Source organism: Sceloporus occidentalis, unplaced genomic scaffold, assembly GCF_023333645.1.
Source record: "Sceloporus occidentalis isolate IW3139 unplaced genomic scaffold, rSceOcc1.0.p SCAF_4, whole genome shotgun sequence".
NCBI classification, from domain to species: domain Eukaryota; kingdom Metazoa; phylum Chordata; class Lepidosauria; order Squamata; family Phrynosomatidae; genus Sceloporus; species Sceloporus occidentalis.
In genome coordinates, this window is record NW_028316984.1 from 111169644 (window position 1) to 111186072 (window position 16429).

A 16429-nucleotide genomic window follows, 5' to 3' on the forward strand; every position below is an offset into this window, starting at 1 on the left:
TTACTATAATAAAAGTATGTTCTAGTTGTACTGCAGTGTTTATCTCCACAAACAAAGGTTTAGAATGTGCTACATTTCATATTTCTTAGCTCTGCACTTTATATTACTTTTTCAGCACATTAAAACTTATGCAGTGAAACTGAATAATGGCAAGTATTTTTATACCCCTTTATAGCCATTTCTTTTTCATAACCTCCCCCTGTTTCATGTTAGCTAAACTATAAGCACCTTTCTGTTAATTTATGAAAATTATTGTTGAGATAGCACATTATCACTGATCTGTATGGCAGTTTCAGCATGTTAGCAGAAAAGGTCCAAGCAACATAAAACACATCAAAATTCATTAATGTGGTATTGATTATTTTTTGGATAATTAATTTTATTGCAGATACTTGAAAGAGATAATGAGCTGCAAAGGGAGAAGGCAAAAGAAAATGAACAAAAGTTCCTTAATCTTCAGAATGAATATGAGAAGAGAAAAGCCACTTGGAAAAATGAGGTTGGTTTATTATTTAAATATTAGTGTATTAACAAGGTTTCCAAGCAGCAATCAAAGCATTCCGCACAGTTCCAAAAATCTAAGAAAATATTACATAAATAAAAATATGATCAAATATTATTTATCTCTAAAAACTTAAAACTTAAAAAGGAGATACGTTTTGCAGTATCCAGCACTGGACTTCCATTGATGGAATTACAGAAGAATCACGCAGAGGGGCAATTGAACCTCCCCACTTCACACTCTTATGGTTCCCCAAAACTAATAGTGGAAGGTTGAGAAGCCTTCTGGAGGTTCTATTGTGGCATTTGCCATATTGGTTTAGCCTATTCAGTTTGCATTGGAGCTAGGTGGCAACCCAAATCTGGTTATGGCTACAGGGCTCATAGTTCATAAGAATAACATTAGAGCTGAATTTCAAGGAAATAGATGTAAATTTCAGGGTGGTCCTAATCCAAATTAGAATTTTCTGTGGTAACTTGAGTCTCAGTTACAAACTTTATATACTTAAGGCAGTTTATCAATCAAGATTGCAAATAATTTTATGTCCAAATTTTACCTCATTTGCCACTTTTCCCCTACAAACTTCATTCCTGCATTCATTCATCTCTTAATGTCAGATTCAGGGAATAGGAATCCCTAGCTTAATCCCATGTAACATTCATTCATGTAACAGAGATATTACATTAATACAGTGCCATGTTGTTATGAGGTTTGAATTTCAGCATGAAATGTCCAAATGTGCACTACCAAGGGCTACAAAACCACGATTCCCCATTTTATTTTATGCTACTCATTTGGCACCAGTTTAGGGGTTGTTTCCTACTTGATCCACCTCCCCATTTGCTTATCCCTATGACCATACTGCATTACAGAGGAACAACATTCACTTTTTTGTATACATATAAATACAAATCTCAATGCATGTCATTCTTCTTTCTATGGGATGCAGATCTGGATGCACACCCCACTCTGATTAAGTATCATTCCTGTTGTTTTTGGCAATAGAAATGTCTTGTTTACCTGAAACCAGACTTTTTAAAACAGTTTCAGAACCTTTTGAAAAGGGGTGCCAAAAATTATTCAGAAGGAAAGAACAGTGGGTTAAAATTTTTCTAAAACACTCCACTCCTCACTTAAGTTTAATTATAATAGTAAGATATATTTTATTTTTACTGCAGACTGAAGATATATGCAATGAAAATCAAATGCATACAAGCCATGAAGAAAACAAATATACACAGGAAACAATAGGTGCTTGTACTAATCTTACAGAAGAAGAAATTGGAGCAACCAATATTCTGCCTTGTTCTTTCGATTCTGGTGAAATTCAAACAGAAAAAAACAACAGTGATGCAGATGCAGCACAAGAGAGTTCAGTTTGCACTGAAGGTATGCTAGTATCAGTTACTATTGGAATTGTAATTACAATGAAACCTGTTTAAAAATATTAATAAAAATTAAATTTGTTACTTTTTTTTTTAAAAAAATGACAAACATGTCAAAGGGGAAACCTTTACCTTTTACCTTTCATAATTATTTTTGCTTTGCTAACCAAAATATCAAAATTAAGCTGAAATATGTTAGTGCAATATTACATTGGCTTCCGCAAGTATTTTTTGTTGTTGCCAGATGCTCATTTTAAAGTTGTGGTCTGACATCCTTAACAATTAAATGTGAGACTATTATTATCTCCATCTTTTACTAAACATACTTGTGGGAGGGGAATGGGATACACTGTTTTCCAACTCCCAACAGAATAGCATGAAGTGAGGCTGCTGAACTGAAGGGGAATCTCCTTCCTTCCTCTATTGCTTGCTAGATAGATGTGTGTGTTAAAACCAATGATATGTCAGTCAAGTGAGGTGCAAGGATTTCCAGAGTATACAATGACAGAAGAGTATAATTAAACCTTGGAGTGATAAAACCACAACTAATGTTTCTTTTTATTTACCTAGAAGTGTGGGGGCCTAGAAATATGGGGCTAGTCAGAAGGACAAATTTAAGTGTTGTTTTCTCTACTGTTCATTGGCACCCATCACTTCTTCCTATATGTTGATTCCATGTTTCCTCTCCAGACTACTGAATCATAGTTTCTTGGGACAAACTCCCCCCCCCCCCCCCCAATTTTCATGCTGTATCTATCCATGATAGATAGCATGAGTTGCTTTTCCTGTTTTTAGGTGGGTCTATCTCAGCCTGAGAAATTCTAACCTTTAGCTGAGTCTTCCCCTCACCTCCTGGTCTAACCATGCCCCCCTCACCTTCTCCTTTTCCCTGGTGCCAGGTAATAAGAGATTTCCAGTAACAGAGAGGAAAGGGAGGACTTATCACTTGAAAGAGATCAATGTTGAAGGTGGTGATTTTGGAACCCTGCACAAGATGCCAATGATAATTGCATTTAATATGCGCTAATATCAAATAAATATGGAAAATGAGGCATCGTGCAACCCCATCAGTTTCTATTCATATCTGTTTATAACTCTCTCTATATCTATATCTATATTTATATCTATATAGAGCTTAAGACTACTGTGTAAAAAACAGTAGAAAGTTCTGCACCCTATCTTTGAACATACACCCCATAATTTCCTCAAATTAATAGTATGCATGTATATTTTTATACAGTAATTACTTTGTCAAGATTATGCAGATACTGTCTCTGGAAGCCCAGAATTGGGTTTTGAAATCAAGATTCTTTCCCTTCTCCCTTTCTCACATTTTCTCATACACATACACAGACAGAATGGGTCCATGCATGAGTGCATACAAAACTGACACATATTAATGATACCCTATCCATCCCATTGTTCAACTGGTGATGGTCCTTTTTGCTGGACAACTGGAAATCAGTCTGACTAAAGACAGCAAAAAGGCTGCTGCCCGACTCCCCGGGCAGGCAGCGTTGCCACCGGGGCCAGGCGCCACGGAGGTCTGGCGCGCCCCAGCATGCATTGCTGGGGTGCGCTGGCCTCTGATTGGCCAGCCGAGGGGGGAAAGGGAGGGACTTCCGCTTCCTGAGCGACACTCTAGGAGGCGGCTAGTCCCTCTTTATGGTCGCCCCGGTCCTCCAGGGCAGCCGATTGGCTGGCTGCTCCTGGGGGCGGGGCAACTCCCTTCTCAGCCCCCACCTTTGGAAAAGGCCTATAAAAAGGCCATGCGGCGTCCTTCTCCGTGCCATTTCTGCTCGGCTCTGCTGCTGAGCAGAGCTGAGCTTTCGGGGAGGCGAGCATAAGGGGCTTGCCCCCTTCTCCCCGCGTTACACCAGGGGTCCTCTGCAGCCCTGCGTTACAAGATGGGGGCCTATTGCCCCCTCCCCCACCTTTTTTGCGGCCTTGGGGGAGAGAGAGGTGACACGGCCGCCATTTTGGGCTGGGCTCCTCACTTTGGGGGCTCAGCTAGAGAGTACTTTGCTGCCTTCTCTCCCCATTTTCTGTTTATGGACAATTTTAATTTGTTTTTGGTGAGTGTGCGGTTACGCTTTAAAACCGTTTGCTTGTTTTTGGGCTTAATTTGGGGTTTGCAGCCCCTACCTTGCTGGTCCCCCTTTTTAGAGTCTATTTGGTTGGGGCCTTTTTGCTTTGTTATCTGTTGACATTTTCAGACTGGTAACACTTTCTCAGCCACCTGTCCAATTTTGTTATCCATTTTTACTGGTAATTGGCTTACTGTGTTTTTCATCATGCCCAACAAAGCGGGGCATCATAAGGCACCTCCTGCCTTGTCAACTCAAATTTCATCTGGGCAAGCTGGAAATATTCAGGCTATGCTGGCCTTGGATACCATTCCCACTTCCTCCTTCGGAGGTACGCCGGGCTCAGGTTCCAGAGCTGTTTTTACTCCTGGATCTTCAAGTGTTGGTCCAGCTCCAGCTGCTCCTTGTTTGTCCCAATCGGTGATGTCGGAGTTGTCGCGTTCAATTGCTGAGCTGATTGCTAAAGCCACTGCACCCTGCCAATCAAGTGTTCCAGAATCTACTTCAATTCCATCAGTTGCCAGTTATCAGGGAGCTACATCTTCTAGCCAAGTACCTTCAGCTGCTTGTGACAGGACTCCTGGGACAGTTAGGCCTTTGAGAGTATTGTCTTCCTCCAGCTCCAGTTCGATGTCGTCGGCATCTTCCAGTTCGGACGGCGAGGTGATAGACAACGGGGATGGTGACAACAGACGTAGACGGCGCAAGAAAGGACGCAGAGCCAAGAAAATACATTGTTGGGCTCATTCCTTGCAAGCTGCTCAAGATGCCTTCACTGCTGTCAACTCACCGTTACCTTCTGGCAGAGATCACTTTTGGGTTGAGCACGCCATGGCCCCAGGCCTGCTGCGTTGGGTCATCAAGCGTCGTACCTGGCAACGCGGTCTTCAGGGGGTTTGGGTCGACCAAGAAGCACAAGGGTTTCCGGTTTGCGCACCTGGAGAGTGCCCTCCTGGCTTTCATCTACCTCGCAAAACCAGGAAGCTGATCCTCAGGGGCTGTTTTGTTGATGTCTTTGGTTTGGTTCCTCCGACAGGTCAAGCAGCTTTGGCAGTCACCTCTACCAGAAGGAAAAAGAAGCCCCCCCTTCCCCTCCGGTTGACCACAATATTGACAATTGGCTAGAAGGTTTCACCATTTTCAGGGCTGTTGTTGCCTTGGCCTTCCCTGAACGGGCTTAGCAGCTTGACAGTCAATTGCTCCATGTCCTTAAGGCCAGAGAGTTCTCTGGTGATTGGGCAGCTATTGCTTATGATACAGCTTTTCGACGGCATGCCTCCCAGAATTCCAGAGAGCGATGGGATCACCTTCACTCCGCAATTTGGCTGTTGGAAGTTGGAACTCAGGTCATGCCGCCTGCCTCTTCCACTCGTTCTGCCCCCCCTGTTAGTCTGGGCCTTGTTTGCCAAGATTTTAATTTTGGCAAGTGTTCTCGCCCACAATGCAAATTTGATCACCTTTGTGCTTCTTGCAGAGGTCCTCATGCTAGGCTGTCCTGCCCTCTAGTCCTTCCCACATCTCAGGCCTTGCGGATCCCTTGCTCTGCCTCTCTTCTCAGCAGGGGAGCTGGCTCTGCTCCTAAATAGCCATGTTTGAGCTGTGGTTTGTTCACCTGGTTCGTGTTGGTACCCCCCTTTTCCCCTTCCTTACATGTGCATGTTTGATCTCTGGATCGTTATACTGTTTTGCTTTTTGCAAATTGTTCAGTCCATTCACTTGCAGGTTTGGGCTAAGTACCAACATTGCTGTTATTTGCTGTTCCGCTGCCTAGCCGGATGACTGCGCTTACTGGTTGCTACTCTGGTGGTGTTGAGGTGGAACCTGGCTTTTCATTGGTGGACATTATGCGTTTTCTCAGATGTGCTTCCGCCAGGCTGAACACGTGATATGTTGCAGTTTCAGCCGTATTGGACTTTTTAGTTTTTGGCATGGGTCAGGCCGGCTTGGCAGCTCCTTTGAACCCTGTTGGTGTTGCTTGCGGGGTAGGGTTGGTGGTGGCGTTCCTTCGGAAGAGCCTTTGTGGCGGCAGCAGAGGTTCTGGATCTAGTAGGCATGGTCTATAAGGTTGCATAGCACCGTATCGGGAGCGATGAGGGCATACGTTGTGGTCATTGCGGGGGCCATAATGTGACACCGCTTCCCAGTAACTAGGGGCTTTAGTTAAATGCAATCTGCGGGTTGCATGGATACAAGAGGGCGGTAATCTAGCCCCCAGCTCATCCCGATGCCTTGCATTATATGACATGCCATTTATCCTACAACGGCGGGTTGTAAGATGATCCAGAACTCATGCTTTTGGCCAACCCTACCTTTTTGCTGATGCTTGCATTAATAAAGTTGTGGCCTTTCCTCCACATGCAGCTTTGCCTCACAGGCAATGGGGGGAAATAGAGGAGAGTGGAGTTCAGGAAGGTGAAGATGTCCATATTTGGGCCATCATCATCATGACACCAGCAGTGATGTGTCTCTGATGAAAGTGCATACTGGGGGGAGGGGGGGAGAAAAGAAGCCAAATCCAATCATTTCTGTTTTAATTTTCATACTTACTACACAATCAAATGTTTCTGAATGTAGAAATGTTGCCTGAATTGGCTTGAATAAGACATCTGCTGTGTGAATTCTAAATAAGAAGCACAAAGACCTTTACTTGAACAACAGTTACATAACAGTAATGAGTGTGAGGCTTGGATTCTAATAGAATTTTATAATGGAATAAAATTATTTCAGCACATCCATTTGGGGAGTAACAAAGAAAGGTTGGAATGGGAACCCAATAAATTTTTAGATCACACCTAGACTAGATCCATGTTTAAAATTCATTACATGTTGATTACTACCTTCACAAATCAGGTGCCCTCACAAATCTGTCTGAATGTATATTTTTGAATATGGTTTTGCCAAGGTGGGTTTTAAGGGAAAAAATGGGAGCAAGTCAAAAATAGATGGATAATAGTTGGAAACCGTATTGTTATATGCATGCTGCTGCTTTATTCCATTCAAATTACACATGTAGTCATTATAATTTAGTGATTAAAAGGGACAAAGAGGTTGTCAGTCTTCAGAGAAGTAGGTTATTTGCTTCATGTGTAGCTTACTTGAATTTACCTGGTCAATAAACTATTTTAACTGTCACAATCTCTCTAATTTCTGACTTGAATTCCTGGGAAGGAAGGATGTTGGAAACTATGGGTTTATACATAAATACAGCTGGCTTGCCTTTGTCAAGATATGCAACGGACAAAGGGAGACAAAGATCCAAAACACACTGCAGAAATAATCCAGTTTGAGACCACTGTAACTGTCTTGACTCAATGCTAGGGAATTCAGGGAACTATAGTATTGTGAGATATTTAGCCTTTGTCAGAGAGTCTGGTGCCACAATAAACTTCAGTTCACAGGATTCCCTGGGCTAAAGACATTACACCTATTTTCAATTTCCATCTTTTTGTCCTCCAAGAGGTTCTACTGTGTTACCTTTAAAAGACAGAAAGGCTTACTATACACATTTATCTTGATCTGAAATCTTTTATCTTGATCTGAATATATCTTTGTTGCCATTTAGACAAGTATTTTGAATAGTGTTTTCAAAGCATTTACTGTTTAAATGTTCATGACTGATAGTATCTTCTCATCCTACCATATTTAGATTATTATGAGAATTGTGTGAATGAAGATGATAAAGTTTGTCCATTGAAGCCAAAACAGAGGGAGCATTCTGTAGGCATGTCCTTTTGTACAGTCAATTTTATTACTCCAGTATCGATGAGTAGACCATTTATTGCTGAATGTAAAGAAACTACAACTAAAGGAAAAGCAGACAAAAAGATATTTGATAGAACAGAAACCAAGAAAGACCTAAAAGGCTTAGATGGTTGTTCCTTAACAGAATTCCCAGTGGAAGATCTTAAGATGCTTTTAGACAGTGGTGACGATTTTGGTAGTTCTAATCAAGATACACCTCATTCACCAAAACTAAACAAGCATCTTCCAGATAGAGGTATTGCAAATGAATTTGCTTTTGAAAGAAATGAAAACAATATACTCCATGAGGAAGTTTCCTCTGCAAGTGAAGTTCTTAGCAAAAAAGACAGTGAGCTTAGTATAAATAACTTTCTGAATACTGAAAAGGATTCTGTCTCATCACAAATGATACTGAGTCACATGAACATCCCTAATAATGATGCGTGCAGTGAATTCTGCAAAGCAAAACAAACACCACCAAGTCACAGCACAAGTTGTGTGAACTCTCAACTCCTTTTATGTAAACAGATTAATAACTCTCTTGAAGAAATATATACTGACAATACATGCAGAAATGATGGGTTCTGTGAGCAAATCAGTTCATTTTACACAACAGAGAATGTACCACCTGTGCATGCTTCTTTGGACAATCTTTTAGGTGAAAATACTTATAATAACAATGACGTCAATGCCAACAATTTGCTTATAGTGGGGGATTCTAATTTAAGGGATGAAAACCCATCTAAAGATGCAAATGAAATGACAAAAACATATTCTGATAAAGACAGCTCTGAACTAAGAGAAGAAAGTGTATACAAGGTTTTGCTTCTCCATGGTGAAAATGTACATGGATCTCAGACTATAGATGTGACAACTCACCAAGTTACCAGAGATGAAGAAAGAGAATTGCATACTGTTACAGATAAACCATTTATCATGGGTTGTGATGAAGAGAACATATCATTAAAAGAAAAGGAAGACTTATTAAAAAGTACAGTTACAGAGGAACTTACTGCAGAAGGAAACAGCACAGACAAATCATGTTCTTTACCCATAAAGACAACTGAATATTCAGTACAGGGAAATGTGATGTCTTCTGTTAGCATTGCAACTAGAGACAAAATAACCAAGAAAAATTCTGTAAAAGTAAACTTGCTTATGGTGTATCAAAATGAAATTCAAGGAGTGTGTGCTTCAGCTTCCAAACAGTTTTTCTCAACGAAAGAAAACCCACTTTCACAAGAATTAAAAAATAGCCAGAATTCAAAGGAAATCGGTGAAACTATGAACATATATGCTGCTATAAAAGAAGACTCATTAGGTAAGTAAGTAATGTTAACGGATATTTCAAAGTATAGAATTACAGTGATAGCTAACAAAAATGGCTGGTCAAAATATTGTAGTAGTATCTGTTGCCTACAATCATCAGCTATTTACCTAGGAGTAAGTTCCACTGACATCAGTGATCCTCACTTTTTTCTTACTAGCATTTGAATAGGGAACAGTTGAAAATATACCCTATATAGTCATGTACAAGTCAAGACATTTTAGTCAAAAATTGATCCAAAAAAATTGGGTCAACTTATCCACAAGTCAATGCGAGTACTGTACCTTATGAAAAAAGGAGCCATCCCCTTCTCAGAGTAGACTGGCAAAAGACAAGTGCTTAGTCTTGCTCTGGGGGAACCTGAAAGAAGCAATGACCTCCTCTACTCTCTTTGCCATGCCATGGCTTCTGTTTTTTTTTTCTTCTTCAAAGCCCGAGTATGAAAATGGCAGTGGTGTTGACTCTTTGACGCTTTCCATCAAAGGAGCACCAAGAGAGTGGAAGGGGATGATGCTTCTCTTAGATTCTCCTGGGGTGGACTAAGTTCTTACCATTCTCTACTTAAGGAAGGAGATGGTTCCCGTTTTTGATATGAGTTAATACTGTACCTCAACTTTTATAAAATAAGGAACCATTCCCTTTTCTGATTGGAATGGCAAAAGGCATTTTTGAATCCCTGGGTGGGAAAATGGTGGCAGTGGCAGCCACAGATGGCTGGTTCAGAGGCAGCGCTAGCAGTTTCACTCCTGTGGAATGGATCTCAGGAGCCCCATGCTAAGTTTTCCTCCTGGCTTGAACAACTCATGTTACTCATGCTTTAGCCGTTCAGGTGTTTTTCCTCATCCATTCAGCCTTTAGGGTGAGCACAAATAGTTATACCTGCTGGAATTTTATAGGTTCTTTGGCATAATTTTCTTTTGGTTAGTCTTTTTACATCCTTTGTTATATGTCCCTACTTGTCTACAGGTCATATCCATAATTTTAGCCCACAAACCTCCCATGACTTGTACATGAGGTCAACTTATACATGAGTATATACAGTAGTTTCATTAGACTAAAGCCAACTGTTTGCCCCAACTAGAGTACTAGTTGAAACACTTGATAAGTCAGCATTTATGTAAGTGCAATTGAACCAATGGGTCTGCTCTAGTAAAGATTACCATACTAGGCTATGAACATATATGTTGCTATAAAATAAGAATCATTAGGTAAGAAATTAATGTTAACATATATTTCAAAGTATAGAATTGGATTTGAAATTTGATTTTGCTCAGGCTTTGTATATTAGGGATATCACTTTGGACTACCTTGTGTCCAAGACAATAGGCTCTTCCTGATCTTGTCATGCATAACTATAGAGTGTCTGAAAATTATCTTTACAAATTCAATTCTATATATAAATGAAACTGTAAAGTTCATTTGGACCCTTTTTTGACTCCAAGAAAATCTGGAGATCTTTGCTAGAATAATAGATCATATGTCCTTCTGCTCAAGCCTTAATACCTTGGTTTGTAAACTTTCTTGTCACTCCTTGTCTTTCTGCATCCACCTATTATTTTGATTTGGCAGCATCTGTTTTCATGCTTGTTCTATCCCTAGATGGCAAAATTGCCTAGTACAGTATTTCTTGTCTAAGAAAATCCTATGAAATTGTGGAGTCACCATAAGTTGAGAGGTGGCTTAAAGTCACACACACACAATGCCAAAAGGTCAGGTGTAGACTTACTGAAATTTCTGCAATTGAGAAATGGAGTCTGTCTTACTGGTGGAAACCTCTTTGTATTTTGTTGTTTTCCCATACCTTTTCATTAGCACTAACCTGTCCCCCAATTTAAGTAGTGGTTATTTAACAACAGTCGGACATTTGAGAGGGGAAGACGTCTTTCTGGTTTATTTAGGGAGGAAGTCAGAAAAATACATACATTTATGACAGCACATGCATATGTTTTAATCATAATTTATTTGTTAGTCATTCGGACTGTAGGTTCTGCATCCACCAGATCCAACAATTAGCCAATATTTTGAAATTCTGCTAATCTTAGAAATGTGTGTCTTTAATGAGTGCTTGAGGCTTTCTTGTTGAATCCTCAGCCTCATAGAATCATAGAATCATAGAGTTGGAAGAGACCACTAGGGCCATCCAGTCCAACCCCCTGCCATGCAGGAAATCCAATTCAAAGCATCCCTGACAGATGGCCATCCAGCCTCTGTTTAAAGACCTCCAAGGAAGGAGACTCTATCACCCTCCGAGGGAGTGCATTCCACTGTCGAACAGCCCTTACTGTCAGGAAGTTCCTCCTAATGTTCAGGTGGAATCTCTTTTCCTGTAGCTTGCATCCATTGTTCCGGGTCCTGTTCTCTGGAGCAGCAGAGAACAAGCTTGCTCCCTCTTCAATATGACATCCTTTCAAATATTTAAACAGGGCTATCATATCACCTCTTAACCTTCTTTTCTCCAGGCTAAACATCCCCAGCTCCCTAAGTCGTTCCTCATAGGGCATGGTTTCCAGACCCTTCACCATTTTTGTCGCCCTCCTTTGGACACGCTCCAGTTTCTCAATGTCCTTTCTGAATTGTGGCGCCCAGAACTGGACACAATATTCTAGGTGGGGCCTGACCAGAGCAGAATACAGTGGCACTATTACTTCTCTTGATCTAGACACTATACTTCTATTGATGCAACCCAAAATAGCATTGGCCTTTTTAGCTGCCGCATCACACTGTTCACTCATGTTCAACTTGTGGTCTACTTGGACTCCTAGATCCCTTTCACACGTAGTTTCATTCAGCCAGGTGTCACCCATCCTATATCTGTGCATTTTATTTTTCCGCCCTAAGTGCAATACCTTACATTTCTCTGTGTTGAATTTCATTTTGTTAGCTTTGGCCCAGCTTTCTAGTCTATTCAGGTCATTTTGAATCTTGATCCTGTCCTCTGGGGTATTAGCTATTCCTCCTAATTTGGTGTCATCTGCAAATTTGATAAGTATGCTCCCAATTCTGTCATCCAGGTCATTGATAAAGATGTTGAATAGCACTGGGCCCAGGACAGAGCCCTGTGGGACCCCACTGGTCACTTCTCTCCAGGATGAAAAGGAGCCATTGTTGAGCACCCTTTGGGTTCGGCCGGTCAACCAATTACAGATCCATTTAACAGTTCCTTTGTCAAGCCCACATTTTACAAGCTTGTTTGCAAGAATGTCATGGGAAACCTTGTCAAAGGCCTTACTGAAATCAAGATATACTATATCCACAGCATTCCCTTCATCTACCAAGCTGGTAATTTTATCAAAGAAAGAGATTAGGTTTGTCTGGCATGACTTGTTTCTCTGAAACCCATGTTGACTTTTTGTGATTATGGCATTGCCTTCTAGATGTTCACAGACTCTCTGTTTAATGATCTGCTCCAGAATCTTTCCTGGTATTGATGTCAGACTAACTGGACGATAATTGTTGGGATCCTCTTTTTTCCCCTTTTTGAAGATGGGGACAACGTTTGCCCTCCTCCAGTCAGCTGGGATCTCTCCTGTTCTCCAGGAGTTTTCAAAGATTATTGCCAATGGCTCCGATATTACATTTGCCAGTTCTTTTAATACCCTTGGATGGAGTTCATCTGGTCCCGGAGACTTAAATTCATTTAGATTAATAAGGTGTTCCTCTACTATCTCTTTACTTATTCTGTGCTGAAATTCCCCTATTCTGTCCTCTGCTCCATTATCCTCAGGTTGAGCACCCTTTGCCTTTTCTGAGAAGACTGAGGCAAAGAAGGTGTTGAGTAATTCTGCCTTTTCTCTGTCTTCTGTTAGCATTTTGCCATCTTCTCCACGCAGTGACCCTACCATTTCCTTCTTCTTCCTTTTGCTGCGGACATATCCAAAAAAGCCCTTTTTATTGTTCTTAACCTCTCTAGCAAGCCTGAGTTCATTCTGCGCTTTAGCTTTTCTGACTTTACCCCTACACATGCCTGCTATTTCTTTGAATTCCTTTTTTGTGATTTCCCCCTTTTTCCATTTCTTATACATGTTCCGTTTCAAACTTAGCTCAGTTGAAAGTTCCTTAGTCATCCATCGTGGTTTCTTGAGACACCTCCCGTTTTTCTTTCTCACTGGAACTGTTTGAAATTGTGCCTTCAGTATCTCTCTTTTGAGAAACTCCCATCCATCCTGAACTCCTTTATCTTTTAGTATTTCATTGCTAATCAGATGCTGGAAATCATAGTGCTCCATAGATACTAGGGAAAAGGAAAGGAGTGTTGTGGAGAAAGCTACAAGACAGTTGGTTCCAGGGCATGTGCACATTTGTAGGCAGTCTTGGGCCTGAAACAGATGAGCCAAAAGGAGTGGCTTCCAGATGATGCATGCCCCCAATGCAGCAAAACAACAAAACAAAACAAAAAAACCCCACTCCATGGTGGTGACTCATTTGGGACCACGGAGGCGGCCCGCTTTCAGGGCCGGCTGACCAGTCGCAGCAGTCCCAGGCTGATTGGGGCTCAATTGCGAGTGAAGCGGCCAGAGGCCACTTCTTCATGCCTATCTGTTTCGCACCTTAGATTGCCTTCCTTGGTCAAGTTGGAGTATAAAATTTTAATGTGGAATCCTGCCTGTTCCAAGGCTAAGAATAATAAGACTCTGCTATCTGCAAAACCAATACAATGAAAAAAATAGGATAGCTACATAATTTTTTTTTAAAAAAGGATTACATTAAGGTGAAATTGTTCATTAATATTGCAACTTTAATGTACTTTAGCATGCTAAAGATGTAACAGCCAAGATTCTGCATTAGAGAGATGTAGCATAAAAGTTCCATGTATCCTGTTTAACATCCTCCATGACCCATCTCTTAGTTTGAAGATTTCCTCCTCCCACAGCAATTTAGTGGCCAGTGGAAAACAGAAGGGATCAGAGATGCACCCCTGTCCCTACAGCGAGACACAGAAGAATGACATCATTTGCCAAGACCCCCAGAGGTTTCAGTGTATGATATCAATGTTGTGCATATTTCTGTAGGGAGATAGCTAGATGCTTCTCTGATGCCACCTGCTCTTCAGTGGTCACTAAAAGGCCATGGGGAACTCCTCCAGCTAAAAGGTGTTGGGACCCAAAGCGGCTTACAGTCTAAAAACTTACAATTAAAACTTACAAAAGTGACAATTAAAATGGAATTAAACTATTGCAAAATTGAAACAGATCATTTGTGTAAAAATAGAATACAATTAAAAAGATAACAGCACTTAAAAACTATACTCATTAAAACAACACCCACCCCCAGGATGTTATTTAAGAGCTTTGTTTTAAACATCTTCTCTCGCATCCCCACTAGCCATGCTTATGATGGTGGTGGGACTGAGAGAAGGGCCTCTCCTAAAGATCTCAGAGCCTGGGCCAGTTCATATGGGAAGATACAGTCTGCCAAATACCCTGGACCTGAGCCATATAGGGTTTAATAATAATAATGATGATGATAATGATAATAATAATATAAAATTGTTTCTATTCCGCCTTTCCAGTAGGATCGAGGTGGCTTACAAATACAATAAAATTCATAAAATATAAATAAATCCCACTTTTTCCTCCCTCCTTACATATATAACATAATAATTCTAACACAACAGTAATAAAATATAAATTAAATCATTAAAACAGTTAATTAAAACCTATCAGAGACAGGAAAAAATAGGGTTTCTTGGAGTAATCAGTACGGAATAATCCGAAAGATGGTTTGTATCAGCTGGGTAACTGAGTGAGTTATTCAGGTAAGGCCTGTTGGAAGAGATCCATGTTGATGGCCTTTTAAAAGTCATACAGGCCTGTTACAGGCGTGTTACAGGCTGCCCAAAACGGGCGGTCTCGCGCTGCTGCTGGTTGCTGCGTCCGGGAACCGCAGCAGCCAAACCGCGCGGTTTCCGGGCACAGCAACAAAGAAGCGCCAAAATGGTGCTTCTTCCTGGGCCCTGGAAGAGGCGCTGAAAGGTGCGAGGCACGCACTCGCGGCGCCACTTCCGGTGCACAACGTCCGGACGCTATGCGTCCAATACGTCAACATGGTGGCCCCCGTCTATATAGGGTGCCGCCATTTTGTACACATGGAGCACGTATTAGGGTTAGGGGCGTGAAGAAGTCACACCCCTTCCTAACGCTAGTACGTGCTCTGTGCGTACTATATGCCCATCTGTAACGGGCCACAGACTGCCAAAATAAAGCTGCTTCGGGTCTCTTTGGAGGTATGCTATTTAAATGATGCATGGGTCCTAAGAGTCCGGAGGTTGCACCAAAGCCACACTCCATTCCTAAGCACTAGAGTGCAGCTTTGGTGCAGCTTCCGGATTCTTAGGATGCATGCTTCATTTAAACAGCATACCTCCAAAGAGACTCGAAGCAGCTTTATTTTGGCAGTCTGTAAAAGGCCCAAGTTTAGTAATGTGTTGGCTCTCCTCCGACAGGCTATTTCAGGGGTAGGCAACCTGCGGCCTGCGGGCTGGATGTGGACCGGCGAGGCCTTGGGACCGGCCCCAGCCCGGTCCTGCCACCGATTGCCGCTGGGGCCTTTGGGGGGCAATTGTCTATAGAAGCCTCAGAAACATGCATTTATATTAACATTTTTTTAAAAATCAGCAAATTTTTTCACGTGTCCTCCATTTTTTTTTTAAAAAAGTGTCTTCCATTTGAAAATTTTGTCCTACATTTGTCCTGGTTTATTTATATCTTTAATTTTTAAAAATTATTTAATTATTTATTTTTTGGCTTCGGCCCTCCAGTTGTCTGAGGGACGGCAACCCGGCCCCTGGCTCAAAAAGATTGCCTACCCCTGGGCTATTTCATAGTTCGGGAACGGCAGATGAAAAGGCCCTCTGGGTAACTGCAGCCAACCTAGTCTTTTTTGGCTGCAGTAAGTTTCCCCCAAAGGATCTAAGTGTGCGGGTTGTATTTATAGGTCATAACCAGCACTTTGAATTGTGCCCGGAAACAAATAGGCAGCCAGTGGAGCTGGTTCAACAGGAGCATTGCGTGGTTTCTATAACCTGCCCCAGTTCACAGCCTGGCTGCAGCTCTTTGGACTAGCTGAAGTTTCTGAACACTCTCCAAAGGCAGCCCCAAGTAGAGTGCATTAATGTAGCTGTTAGAGAGTTCTGACCTCTGTAGTGACCAAAAAAGTGATTTACGATGGCATAAATTGGATTTATGGCATCATACTTCATTAACAGGATTATGCTGGATTATGTTCATTACAGGTAATTATTTTAAAAAAAATGAGATGAAACAAATGTTAATAGCCTGGATAATTTGGGAAGTTTGTCATAATATTTCATAAGTCATATATAGTATCAATATTTTTTTAAAAAAATAAATAAAATGCCACACATTTTTGTCCTATGTTTGTTTTAATA

General features: G+C 41.3%; 1 protein-coding gene across 12 annotated transcripts in view; it reads left to right on the forward strand.

Annotated features, from left to right (window-relative positions):
- The window catches only part of CCDC73 (coiled-coil domain containing 73), a 101941-nt gene that overhangs the window by 77075 nt on the left and 8437 nt on the right, over positions 1–16429 (forward strand). For all 12 annotated transcript variants that reach the window (XM_089521271.1, XM_089521265.1, XM_089521267.1 and 9 more), the window contains 3 exons: positions 389–499; positions 1681–1891; positions 7621–9036. In XM_089521271.1, the coding sequence (XP_089377397.1) occupies positions 389–499; positions 1681–1891; positions 7621–9036 (1738 nt within the window). The remainder of the gene's footprint in view (positions 1–388; positions 500–1680; positions 1892–7620; positions 9037–16429) is intronic.